General features: G+C 61.4%; 1 protein-coding gene across 4 annotated transcripts; it reads left to right on the top strand.

Annotated features, from left to right (window-relative positions):
• The first annotated feature begins 2,397 nt into the window (after nt 1–2,397).
• On the top strand, nt 2,398–12,445 carry MEF2B (myocyte enhancer factor 2B). Of its 4 annotated transcripts, XM_048927500.1 has the most exons (10): nt 2,398–2,541; nt 3,287–3,416; nt 7,800–7,879; nt 8,031–8,234; nt 8,302–8,430; nt 8,519–8,684; nt 9,539–9,654; nt 10,106–10,217; nt 10,304–10,400; nt 10,922–12,445. In XM_048927500.1, exons 3-10 carry the CDS (start codon nt 7,826–7,828, stop codon nt 11,238–11,240), a joined length of 1,197 nt encoding a protein of 398 aa, XP_048783457.1. In that variant the 5' UTR covers nt 2,398–2,541; nt 3,287–3,416; nt 7,800–7,825; the 3' UTR covers nt 11,241–12,445. The 4 variants fall into 4 exon arrangements, with proteins under 4 accessions (XP_048783457.1, XP_048783458.1, XP_048783454.1 ...); XM_048927501.1 differs by lacking the exon at nt 3,287–3,416 and having other exon boundaries at nt 10,307–10,400; XM_048927497.1 differs by lacking the exon at nt 3,287–3,416.
• Nucleotides 12,446–12,790: the final 345 nt, after the last annotated feature.

The raw sequence follows: 12,790 nt of genomic DNA, 5'->3' as shown, positions 1-12,790 counted from the left end.
CAAACCCCATTCAGCACACCCATGAATTTGGAAAAATTCACTCTGCAGCTCCCCTTTTATTTTGGGAATGCGCTCAGGAACAGAGGGGAAACTGAGGCAGAGGTTCCCTGCTCAAACCCTCAGCCCCCAGAGCAGCCGTTTCCCACCTGTATGGGACAAGGGCAACATCAGGGCTGTGCCTTTCCATGCACATCCCATGCGCCGTGCCAGGGCCACGATGAGGACACAGATGGGATATGCCTCCAGTTCCTTCCAGCCCGGTGTCATCAGCGTTTGGGCCCATGCCCAGCCCAGCTGTGGGATCCGGGATGGGCGACCTTTCCATCAGAGCCGCCTGTCCTGCGTGGGTGGTTCCTGCTGGCACCCTCTGCTCCGGAGCCACGCGGGACATGGGGCTATTTTGAACGCTGGCGTTGTTGGCCTTGGCAGGCAGTGATGATTTGGCTCTCTGCTCATTTCCAGCCCCGCTTGCATTTTTGGCTGTGGGGGATGGAGGTCCCCAGGCCCGCATCCCTGGCATTTGGCTCAGGGTCCCCAAATCAGCCCCCAGTGCCAGTGCCCCTATCACCTCTGAGTGGCTGCATCACTTGGGGCTCAGCTCAGGTCCCCCCCAACCCCTGGATTTGGGGGCAGGAAGGGCCTCCAGAGGGAGCTCAAAGCTTTTGAGCCTCGAGCTTGGGAGCAGCCAACCAGAGCCTGGACAACCCCTGTGCACCCCCAACCCCAGGGACAGTCCCACACTCAAAGAGGGGCTCAGCTGGAAGCAGCCCTAGGCCAAGCCAAGCCCCAGGAGACCACAAGGTGAAGGAAGGGTCAGGGAGGTCTGATGCTCTGAGCAGACAAGAGGCCACCTCGTGTGTCCCTGCCCCAGCAGGAGGAGACAGCTGGGGACAGCTGGACACGTTGGTGCAGGATGCTGCTCTCCTGATGCGCCTGCACTCCTGCTCTCCCTCCCACCTCCTCTCCAGGATCAATTAAGATTATGAGCAGGGCTAATTAACAGTCTGCTAATTGCACTCTGAAGCCCTCTATAACTCATGAGCTTTAAATGCAGCTCTAAGATGTCGTGTCCTTTCTGCCTGCACAAACCCCACAGAAAGTCTGATCCAGGGAGCCACTTCCCTCCAGCCCCACAGCTCAGGGACTGGGGTCGGCACAGCAGGGTGCAAGGACACATCCCCTCCTGGAGAGCTCATTTCCATCCAGTTCTTTCCCACCTGCTGCCTGGGCACGTGAATTCAGAGTTGCATCAGTTCCGTGCTATAAACACAGCTGCTCCCAATGGGACGAGCAGCTCCCGGGCAGGCAGTGCCCTCCTCGCTGGGGCTGATCTGAGGGTTTGGATGCACAGTCCCAACACATCAGTGTCCCCCAAAACCCAGGACTGTCCACTGTGTTGTCACCACGTGATGCAGCAGCATCTCACTTTTGCTCTGCACCCTCACCGGTTTGGAGTTGCAGCATCCACAAACACGTGCATTCTCCTCTCCCTGCTCGAGGTGGCCCCTCTACACACCGTGTGCCCACCTTGGGGACAGTGCCAGGAAATCACAGCTGGGCTCTCCATGTCACCAGGGCCTGACCCCCCCCTGCACTGGGTGGCCGTGGGGTTTGCAGTGTGCACTGCACTGCGCTTTGCTTTGCTCAAAGGCCGCAGGGTGCACATCGAGGTTCCTCTCAGCTCAGCTCTCAGCTCTCAGTACCCAGAGCTTCCTTGCCACCTCCCTCATGTTATGTCACTGTGGTTCACCAGCCCCCGCCTCGGTTTCCACGACCGCTCGCTGCAGGGCAGCCTCATGATGAGCGAATGGTCCCTGAGCTGAGCAAAGCCACTGGCTGCTCTGCATGCTGTAGCACCAAGGGGAGCCCTCGCAGGGTGAAACGTGTAGGAAACAGAAACGTTTGTAATCAGAAGAGATCAAAAAAGAGATTGTTGCTGTTTAGCTGCAGAGCTTCCGAGCCAATGAGGTTTCTTTGTGACACGGGGGGCCGGGGTGCGGGCACTCCCAACCCTTTAGCAGATGGGCTGGCGATGCTGGGGGAGCCCTAACCCTGTGCCCTCAGCCTGCTCCTTTCAGTGAGGACAGGACCACCCCCGGGACCCCCGTAGCTCTCAGATTCCCACCGACTCGCTCTCCAAACCCCATAACCTCACCTTTATCGCATCCCCCCCCATGGCTGCACCCCCCAGCGCCCCAAGCCCTGACCCCATCCTCGGGGCACAGCTCGCGCCCTTAGCCCCGCCCCTTTCCCTGAAATGGGCGTGGTTTGCAAACCGGCCCCGCCGCAGCAGCCAATAGCGAGAGAGCCCGGCAGCAGTATGCAAATTTATCCGCGCGGGGGGCGGGGCTATGCAAATGTTTCCGTGCGGCTGGAGCAGGCAGCGGGCAGCGCGCGGCTCCCGGGAGCGCACTGGCACCGGACCGGCACCGGGACCCGACGGCGGCGGGGCCGCACCGGGCCGGGCCGGCTCCGCTGCAGCGCCAGGCACCCGCTGCCGTGCCGGCGGAGACTTACCAAGGAGAAGGAGCCGGTGTCCAGGTGAGTGTCCCGGGCGGAGAGATGGGGTCCCGCGCGCACGGGGGCTCCGAGCTGCCCCGACCCCCCGGTGGGGAACACGGGATCGGCCGCTGAGCCGGTGGCTGGCACTGGAGTGCGTAAGGGGGACATCGGGCAGCGCTCCCCCAGCCCCGTGCCTCGGCGGGACCCTTCGGTGCCGGCTGCCCCGCGGCGGCCGCCCCGTCGGTGCGCACGGGCCGGGGGAGGGGGGCACCGTCTGGTGCGGGGTGCGGGGCGGTGCGGTGCGGCCGGGACGGCGCCCTGCGGGCTGCCCTGAGCACGGCGGAGCCTCGGCCCCCGCCCCGCCGTCTAGGGATGGCGGGCTATAAAAAGCCTGTGGTTTGCGCCGCGCTCCGGCCGGTTATTTTTACTCGTGTCTGCGCGCAGAGGAACGCCTGGGTTTAACCCAAAAGTGCAGCCTGGCGGGCAGCCGCTCTGCCCGGCACTATGGATGCCTCCCCCGGGTCCCAGGCCTTTGGGTGGTGGGACTGAACCCGCTTTGCTGCGGGGAAACTGAGGCACGGCACAGCCCGGCTCGGAACAGACGGCCCAACCTGGACTTGATCTCCCCGTGGCTCTGCTGGGATCATGTGCTGGTCTGGCACTGAACTGGAGCTTGGTTACTTTATTGCTCCTGAGCAGGGATGTGTCCCATCCACGGCTCTGTCCTGTCCACATGTGGCATTTCCAGTGTGTCCCTCTCACATAAGCATCTCCATCACTGCAGGGACTGCAGGGTGCATCCCCTTCCAAGCCCTCTGCCTGCTGCAGCCGACTGCCAACAAGTCCCCATCCCTGGGGCTTCACTCTTTTAATGAGGGAAAGTTTCCCAGAGCTGTTGGGATGGAGTTTTGCAGGTAATGAATTAAGGTGACAGTCAGCAGGTGAGCTGTAAGGCAGTGATGGGCCGAGCGCCATCAGTCCACGTGCATCCTCTGGCAGGTGGGCTGCTGCCCTGCTGGGAAGGGAGCATGGCTGAGCAGAGCAGGGAGCCAACTGCTGGCCTTGCCCCTTGTTCCTAACTGCAAGCTGGACAAGTCATGCAGGCCAGGGGAAAACCTGTGCAGCTCAGGATGTGGGATCTGGGACGTAGATGCAGGCCCTTGGCTTGATTTTAGGATTTGATTTTAGGTCAGACTCACTAAGCCACGATGGGGTGATGTGAGCCCAGGAGCGGGGCGAGGATTGCTCTGTTTAAGACCCTTGAATTTCACTCCTCTTCACAGCAGGCTGCCAGGAGCAAACCAGGTTTGTGCAGCACACACGAGGGTGGGCTCAGCCATCACCATCTCATGGCTGCCCCAGCAAGCCGTCCAGCAGCAAGCAGACGTCATTTCCCATACTGACACTCAGTTGTAGCACGGGGCGACCCAGCTCTGCAGCAACAGCGTGCTCCTGCTGCGGGCAGCACTGCCAGCACCAAGCAGAAAGGGTGGCCTGGATCCCAGAGGGGGTTTGGATGCCTGTCTGCCTTCCCAAAGAGAAGAGCTGCCTCAGTGTGGGGGTCATTGCCATCCTTCCTCGTTCCACACAGTCATTTCAGAACCAAACAGCCTCCACCCAGTGCTGCACTTCGCTCAGCGGGGCCGGGCGCTGCTGGGACTTTCGCTCTGCGTCACCCCAGTGAGGCCACATCCCCCAGCCCCAGCCTGGATGTGGCTCTGGAGGGATGTGGGGCAGTGCCATTGCCCAGCCTGGTGCTGCAGCAGCAGGCAGAAGCATGAAATTCTAATTGCCCCCAGGGATTTTTTTGCACGGTGACGGGGCGATGCTCGACGTGGCTGCGTTTTGAGGCTCTATTGATTGTGTGCGTGTATGTGAGATAGGGAAGAAGCTGCTGGGACCCCTTGTCCCCACACCCCCGTGCCCCCAGGTGCCCCCCTGTCCCCTGGGCTCTCCTTCCCAGCAGGCTCCTCCTGCTTCCCCGCTCTGGTTCCTACTGGTTGGTTGTTTAACCAACCTATAAAAAGCAGAAAGCCCCATCACCCCTCTGCAGAAACGCTGCTCAACGTTGCTGTTTCCCCGTGCCAGCCTCAGGGTGGCACTGAGCCCCAACGCCACCCATCCTCACGGAGCAGGGCCACGTCCCCAGCACAAAGCAGGGCAGCTCCCACCACATGGATGCATCCTGAGGTCTGTCCGTGTGTCTGTCTGCAGCCACTGCTCCTCTGAGCCTGCTGCCCTCCTGGCCTGGAGTTGCCACAGCTCCTGGCCAAGCCCACGTTACGTCCCAGGCAAAGATGCAGTAGGAACTTTCTGATCCACTTTGATCAATATTTTTCTCCAGCTGGTTGGAAGCAGCCAAATGCAGGCAGCGTTTGCTGCTTGCCTTCTTCCCCCTCACCCTCAGCTCTCTGCCTCCAGATAGGCAACAAAATCCTCATCTTTTTTACCACTTTTTCATTTTTCCTCCAGTTTCTGCATCGATGTCACGCTGTCCCATTGTGGGGTGGGAAAATGAAATGCTGAGGAGTTCAGAAAGGCCACATCCAGCCCTGACGAGCAGGATCTGTATGTCCCTTCCTTGTGCTAGGCTGGGGATGACTCCAGCCCCAGGGATTGAATCCCCTGTGACCACCCTTCCCTTCTCACACTGCATCCCTGCTTTGGGCACAGCACATGGCTGCAGAGCTGCACGCTGGGCTGGAGATGGGGGAAATTTGTCCAGCTTGCTGCACTCAGTGTTTCTGGTGTCACTAGTGATCAAGAAGGACATAATAGAGCAAAAGACCTGGCGTGCTGTGTGTGCCACCCAGTGCACACCAGGACCAAACCAGCACAGCCAAACCCCACAGCCACCACTGGCTTTTGCTGCTGCACATAGCAAAACATGCCAAAAAACACACCGCTCCCAGGGGCCACTTTGCAGCTAATTAAGAGAGCAGCTCGGAAGTCTGCACGCTCCGCCGTGGTGCGAGTGACCCCCAAAAGATGCACAGGAAACGGGGGAATTAATTATAAACCTCGCTGCAGCCAGAAGGTTGGGGCAGCACCACGGTGGCTGCGGGGCCGTGGGTCCTGGAGGGGCACCGGTGATGTTGGGGGCACGGCTCCATGGTGCTGGGGGAAGCAGGTTGGGTGCGTGCGAGACAGCAGGGCCTGAGCTAAAGATACCTGTGTGTGGGAGGCAGTTTGGGGCCGGCGGGACGCCAGGAGCGCAGCAGCTTCTGTTGAAGCGAAGGTGGAGGACGGCAGCGGGCTCCTCTCCCGGCTTGGCCCAGGGTGAGAGCCATCGAGGTTGGGTTTGAGGGTCTGAGAGCTCTGCTGGGTTTTGCTGGGAGCCCCCAAAGCCGTTTCCTTTCCCACGTCCCCTTCGCTCACTCCTGGGGTGATGCTGTCCCTGTGGCACGCCGTGCTGCTCCCTTGCTGCCGTCCTTGGATGTGGCAAAGCGCTGTGCTAATCGCCTGCAGCCGGAGCGCTGCTTATCGCCTTATCACAGCAATTAAAATCCAAAGCATGAGCTTCCACCTCCCTCCACGGCTTTTAATACCTGCAGGGGGGCAGGAGGAGCTGTGCCGCACTGCGGTGTTTGAACCCCTCACCTCTGGGCAACAGCACATCCCTGCCTCGTGCCAAATATCAGGACCTGCAGGGCCGAGGCGATGCCCCAGGAGGAGCAGAGCTGCCCTAACGAGGAGCTCAAAGAGGCGGCTGATGAAACCACCCCATTAATTGCACGAGGCCACACCAGCAGCACTGAGGATGGGGATGGGGAGAGGGTGATCAGAAGAGGGTGATCAGCTCACCCTGAGCTTCCTTCCCACCTGCAGTCAAAGCTGGATAATGGGGGGCTGCAGGAGTGTAGGGACACGGCAGCATCCCAGGGGCCTTTGGTAGCACTCAGTTCCCCGCTGCACTCAACCTTTGTCCCCCCGGCACCTTTGAGCTCACACTGTGTGGCCTCTCCTCCCCACCGAGGTTTGCGAGCCTTTAAAAATAGCCCCTCGGGGTGCAGCCGTGCTGCGCTCGCAGGGATGCGGTGGGCCAAGGCTGGGCTGCGAGCAGAGCCCTGTGGGAACAGCTCGTGTTTCTGCACCCTGATCACATACAGCTGGTGGGACCGAGGTTGGGGTGGGCAGGTGGGAGCTGAGCCCTGCAGGAGATGCGCTGTGCTGTGCTGCAGGTGGGGATGGGGCCGGCCATGTGCATCCTTGGGAAACCTCCACGGTGCCACCGGGGAACCGCTGGCTTTTCCTGGCAGAGTTTGTTCCCTATGGGGCCGGGGTGGTCGCGTCACCCCCCTGTACCTTCGCGCCCTGCGTGGGCCTGGGGACACGGGGTGGCAGCGGGGCCGTGGGAACAGCAGCGCAATTTCCTTCCATAAATTAAAATTAGTTTTGATCAGCTAAATATAGCAGCTGAGCAAGATGGTAAATGGCAACGTGCTCGAGAGAAGGAAGCGGGCCGGGCTGGGGAACTGGGGAGCAAAGGGTTGGTGCTTCCCCTACCCGCACCCTGATCCCTGCAGTGGGGGCTCACGTGGGGACATGGGGACCATCATCCCATGGAGAGCCCCAGCCCCGTGGTCAGCTCTTGTCCTGTGGCCGTGGTTTGGGGGACACTGGGGACAGCACCGGTGCAGGGCTGCACCCAATTTGGGGTGAGTGCGAGCATCCTGCTGGGAACGCCTTGCTGCCACCCCTGGCACCGAGCGCCCCAGCAGCATCCCAGAGGGGTTTGGGGTGATGGGAGCTGAGGGGCAGCGAGAGGAGCTGCGCCCTCATCCCAGCAGCAGCTCACGTGGCACTGGGAGGTGGGTGGTTTTGCTTTGCTGTCTCCTCGTACAGCCACTTCCTGACCTGTGAACGGCTGAGGTCAAATTTAGTCTGCTCGCATTCAAAAAAAAAACCCCAAAACACACTATATTGTATTAAAAAAAACAACAAAAGACACAAAACCGTGCACCTAAAAATGTCCCTTTTGTCTTATGGAGGACCCTCCCTGCAGCCAACCCGGCCTCTTTTGTAACCCCCCTCCCCATCAGCCCCCATCCGCTGGTAAAAACCCCCGTGGGGACAAGCACAGGGTGCAGCTTTGGGATGCTGAGGCTGCTCTGTGTGCCCTGCAGCACTCCAGGGACTGCAGGGAGGTGGCATAGGGCTGCGGGGCCGTGGGGCTGCCATGGGGTGGGGGTGATGGAGCCATCTGAGCAGAGCGGAGGGGGCTTTTCCCCTTTATCCCAGCACATTTTTCGGGGAGCACGCAGTGAGTGCTCAGGGCTTCTCTCTGTCTCTTTCAGCCTCTCCTTGAGAAGAGGAAGCAAAAATGGGCCGGAAAAAAATCCAGATCAGCCGAATACTGGATCAACGGAACCGACAGGTGGGGAACGGGAAGGGATGAGGAGCCACGAGGATGGGAAGGGACCTGCGGGTGCTCCGGAGCACGGAGGGTTTTGGGTGCTGGGGGAAAACGGAGCACGATGGGGCTGTGGTGGTGGGTTTGGGGCAGCGCCGTGTCCCCTTCCCCATAGGTGACCTTCACCAAGCGGAAATTTGGGCTGATGAAGAAGGCGTATGAGCTGAGCGTGCTGTGCGACTGCGAGATCGCCCTCATCATCTTCAACAGCACCAACCGCCTCTTCCAGTACGCCAGCACCGACATGGACAAAGTGCTGCTCAAATACACGGAGTACAGCGAACCCCACGAGAGCCGCACCAACTCTGACATCCTCGAGGTAGCGGCGGGGGCTGAGGGGGGGCCGGGCAGGGCGGGGGTCCCGCTCATCACCCCGCTCCCCGCAGACGCTGAAGCGCAAAGGCTTGGGGCTGGAGAGCCACGAGTTGGAGCTGGAAGAGGGGCTGGATCCTGGTGAGAAGCTGCGGCAGCTGAACGAGGGCATGGACCTGACGGTGGCACGGCCCCGCTTCTACGTGAGTCGCTGCTGCATCCCAGCACAGGGGTACAGGGTGTGTGTTTCCATCCCTATCCCAGAGCCCAGCCCTCTGCTTCACCCCACAGAGCCCGGTGCCGCTGCCCGAGGTTCCCTATGGCAGCTCCCCACCCAGCAGCAGTGATGGAGCTCTGGGCAGTGCCAGCAGCTCCCCACAGAGCCAGGGCCGCCCTCCCACCTTCAAACCCACAGCACCGAAGCCGTCGGGACGCTCACCGGGACCGATGCCCCCAGGTGGGTCCACGCTGCAGGGCTGCAGGTTGGTGGCACCGCAGCGAGGACGAGGTCCCGCTGATGGAGTCCTCTCAGGGATTTTCCAGGCCGGATGCCACATGCAAAGCTCCTCTCATAGCATCTCCCAGGGGTTTACCAGGAACGGGGCCGGGGTGGCTGCGTGGGCAGGGAGCGCAGCCCCAGCTGCAGAAATGCCACCGGCTGCTGCCTCCCTCCAGCTGCTTCCTGCACTGCTGAGTCACTGCCACGGGGCACCCAGGTGGCCCCACACGATCTGTACCCGCTGCATCTGAGCTGGGTTCGGGGGGCACTCCGTGTGCCATGGGATGAGTGCTGCTGAATGAGCCCTGGAGCCGGGCGGCAAAAAAAACAGCTGGAAAAAATGATGCTGGGGTTGGAGCAGTGGAAATCCCCCCACTGGGTGGGAGGGGGGCACAGGGGTGGCTTTGGCGCTGGGTGGTTTGGCTGCAAGCAGGATGAGCCGTGGTGCTCCAGATGCAGGATGCTCAGCACGGCCGGGGCGGTGGCATTGCCGCAGGATTTCCCTGCGGGGCACCGAGCTCAGCCTGCTCCCCACAGTGGGGTCTGGCCGGGGAGGTTTGCACCCCACTGGTCTCTGGGGCCGGATCCGGCCGCCGCCTTCGTTTCCACTTGCAGCACGCGGCCGTGGCCACAGCCCAGGTGCAACCAAGGCAGGAAGTGGCTTCGCAGGAGCGCGGCACCAAGCACGCACACATGAGCGCCCACCAGGGACGAGGACACTGAGGCCACCAACCACAACCTCGGGACCCCCGAGGACAAGAGCTCTCAGGGTTTCACCCCCCTGAGTGCCAGCCTCCTGTCCATCTCTCCAGGTATTGGTTACCCCCTGTTCCCTGCTGGCAGCCTGAACCGAGCCTTGGCAACCAAGACCCCACCGCCGCTGTACCTGGGAGCCGATGGGCAGCGCCGGAGTGGCAGCGGTGCAGCAGTGAGTGACACGGGGTGACCCCAGTCCTGTGACACCTGAGGCTGACACGTGGGGACAGTGCTGCCGGGGGAGAACTCAGCCCCAGAGTGGCCTCACAGGTGCAAGACCACAAATCTGCAGCTGTCAGCAGGGTGCTCTGTGCCATTGTCCCCCCTGGGTCCCCTTCCCAGCAGTGGCACAATGGAGGAGGGCAGTGAGGGGTCCCCTGCTTCCACCCACCCTCAGCTCTCTGCAGCCAGACGCTTCCCAGCAAGGCACCCATGCGTGTGGATATTCCCATTCCAAATCCAGAAAGGAGCTCCTCCAATCCGCTCCCTCCTCCTCTTCCTCATCCAACATCAGGGCATTGCTGGGGGGCATGGGAAGGGGTTGTGGATAAAGAGGAGGCATCACAGCTCCCATGGAGGTTTGGAGCACGGTGCCTGACCAGGGGCACCCTTGTGTTCCACAGCGGCCGCTGTACTCTGGTCTGCAGACCTTGAGCCCAGTGCTCGCCTCGGGCAGCACCGGCATCTCCAGCCACAGCCTTACTGGTTTCCCCTTCCTCACTCCAGCACAAGCAGGTAAGTCCTGGCCCCACACCCTTGAATGGTTGGGGGGCTCCAGCTACAGCCTCTCAGCTCCTGCTCGCTTTCCACCCCCTTCTCAGCAGATTTCGGGGCTGGCGAGGCCCCACCTCCTCCTGGCTTCCTGCAGCCTGGCCCTCCAGCTCCATGGCAGCCCCCGCGGGACATGGCAGCACTGGGGTAAGGACTGCAATCAGGCTGGGGACAGGAGACAGCAGGGGATAGGGTCTGGTACAGGGATGAGGGACAAAGTGAATGCAAATTAGGGTTGAACCCAATATTTGGATGCTCAAAGCACAGCCCTGCACCATCCGGCTTCACCCCGAACTGGGGTGCATGGGGATGCCCCTGGGAATCCCCCAACCCGCCACATCCCAGCCGGTCCCAGAGCCTATTTAAAGATGGATTTCCCCCAGGGACCTGGTTCCTGCATCCCCCGCTGTCGCACACCAGGCTCCCAGCAGCAGTGCCAGCATGTGAGTGGGTGGCAGCCTGGGAAGAGGGAGCTGGGCTGGGGATGTTGTGCCCCCCTCAGCTGCGCTTGGGGACAAGGAATTGAATGGAGCTGGAACGTGACATGGGTTGGGTGAATCTCAACCCTTCTTGAGGGGAATGGGGGCACACAAATGGCCTCTTCCTATCCCATGCCCCCAGGAATGCTGCATGAAGCGAGCTATCCTTACCCTCCCTTCTCCCCCCAGGGCCAGCAGCAGGATCGTCCCCACCGAGGACCTGGCCCCCGGCAGCTCCCCGCAGCCCCACACCATCAGCATCAAGTCAGAGCGGGTGTCCCCAGGTCTCGGCTGCCCTTCAGGCACCCCACAGCCCTCCCCGGGCAACCTGACCTCCCTGAGCGAAGCCCCCCGAGGCGCTGCAGACCTCCAGCCACGAGATGACTACACCAAGGGCTACCCCTACCCCTTGCCCCCCCCCCGGCCGCTGGTGGAGGAGCAGAGGGCCGCTGCCACCATCCCGGTCCCCGCGCGGCGGGTGCAGGCTGAGGATGCGTGGCAGAGATAGCGAGGCTGCGGGGTGCAGGGGAGGCAGCCCCCAGCTTTCAACCCCAACCTCAGACCCCCAAGAAGTCCCTGAGCTCTGGGGCTTCCCAAGGGGTCCCGTCCCCATGCAGCTGCCAGCAGAGCCCCCTCCCCAACCCGGACACCGTCGCATCCCCCTACAGCTCTGCCCCCAGCCCCTCTCCTGCAGGGCACGGCGAGGCCAAAACCCCCCCAGGAGAGGTGCAACGTCCAGTGCCGGACACTGTGTGACTGTGTCCGTCCTTCTGTCCCTGCGTGTCCCCACCGAGTGGGAGTGCCTGGGAAGTGCCACGGGGTGGCAGCAGGACTGAGAGCAGCAGCAGCACCGATGGCAGCGGGCCCCATCCTGCAACGACCAGGGCGGGGGGAACAGCCGGGGCAGCGGCCCCGGGAGTCTATTTTTTTTTTTAATTTATTGCATTCGCACCAATAAAGAGCTGGGGGTGTCGGGGTGCCTGGTGTGAGCTGCTTGGGTTGGGATGTGCAGCCCTGCTCGGTGTGCCTCACGAGGTGGCAGGTCGTTAATGTTCCCAAAGGGAAAGCTCGGCACTTCTGTTTCCTGTGTCCCCTCGCGGCCCAGAGCCACCTCCCCCAGGGTCACCAACGTGCAGATGTGGGTGAAAACCATGTCACCCCACTTTGACCACATCTCTGTGTCCGTGGAGCTGAGCCAGGCGCCCTGGGGGACCCCAAAAAGATGCTGGTGTAGTTCTCACACTGCAGGGAGATACGGATGCACAGAGCATTCCCACTGATGGGAGGAGGGAAAGCCCCTCCTGCACCCCAGCATTGATGGGGACACTTTTTGGTGACACCTGCCCAGCTCAGGGCTGGGTTTTGCTGCTTCCCGTGCAGGGGGACATCGTGTGGGCACTGCTGTGTGTTGGGTACGGCCACGGCGAGCAGGGGAGAGGGTGAGCACTGCAGGTTTACGAGGGCAGGAGGTGCAGTTCCTCCAGCACTGCTTGGGGACTGCAGCATCGCAGCGGTGCAGGGATGGGGCCTCTCTGCTCAGCGGCACTGAGCTCAGCTCGTGGGGGGATTACAGGGAGCCGAGCCCCGAGATTAAAACACAGCAGGGAGATTAATCCTGGGGAGAGTTTTTCCCGTTTAATAGAGCCCAGCAAGTGGTATAAATACCAGTCCGGATTAGGGGCTGCTGCATCACCAGTGCGGAGCCCCCCGCCCCAGGTTGAGCCCAGCTTTGGTTGATGCTTCAGCCAATGGGAATGGGAAGTTGTCACCTCTAATTTGGGGTCCGGGTGGCAGAGGTGACTGCAGCCCAGGTGTCCACAGGGAGTGGGTTTGGTCCCCTCTGTGTCCCCAGGCCAGGAGGGAGATTGCGAATGCAGAGAGGAGCTGAGACACCCGCGGAAAATGTGGGGGCTGGGGTAAGAGACACTGATTGAATAGCAATGACTGCATGATTTATGGTTTGCATTATTGCATGCTTCATTTGAATATATGCTAATAAGGCTTTTCTCCTCGTTTTGTTTGTAAGATTTAGATTTGCTATGGCAACCCGCTGGCATG

This window comes from Lagopus muta, chromosome 26, assembly GCF_023343835.1.
Source record: "Lagopus muta isolate bLagMut1 chromosome 26, bLagMut1 primary, whole genome shotgun sequence".
Classification (NCBI taxonomy): Eukaryota; Metazoa; Chordata; class Aves; order Galliformes; family Phasianidae; genus Lagopus; species Lagopus muta.
This window is presented reverse-complemented; position numbering and strand designations above follow the sequence as displayed.

Excerpts from the sequence above, each read along its gene's own strand:
- MEF2B (XM_048927497.1), top strand. The coding sequence starts at position 7,826 with ATGGGCCGGAAAAAAATCCAGATCAGCCGAATACTGGATCAACGGAAC. Across the intron at positions 8,431-8,518 it reads TGGCACGGCCCCGCTTCTAC|AGCCCGGTGCCGCTGCCCGA; the intron begins GTGAGTCGCTGC and ends TTCACCCCACAG. Across the intron at positions 10,218-10,303 it reads CCTCACTCCAGCACAAGCAG|CAGATTTCGGGGCTGGCGAG; the intron begins GTAAGTCCTGGC and ends CCCCCTTCTCAG.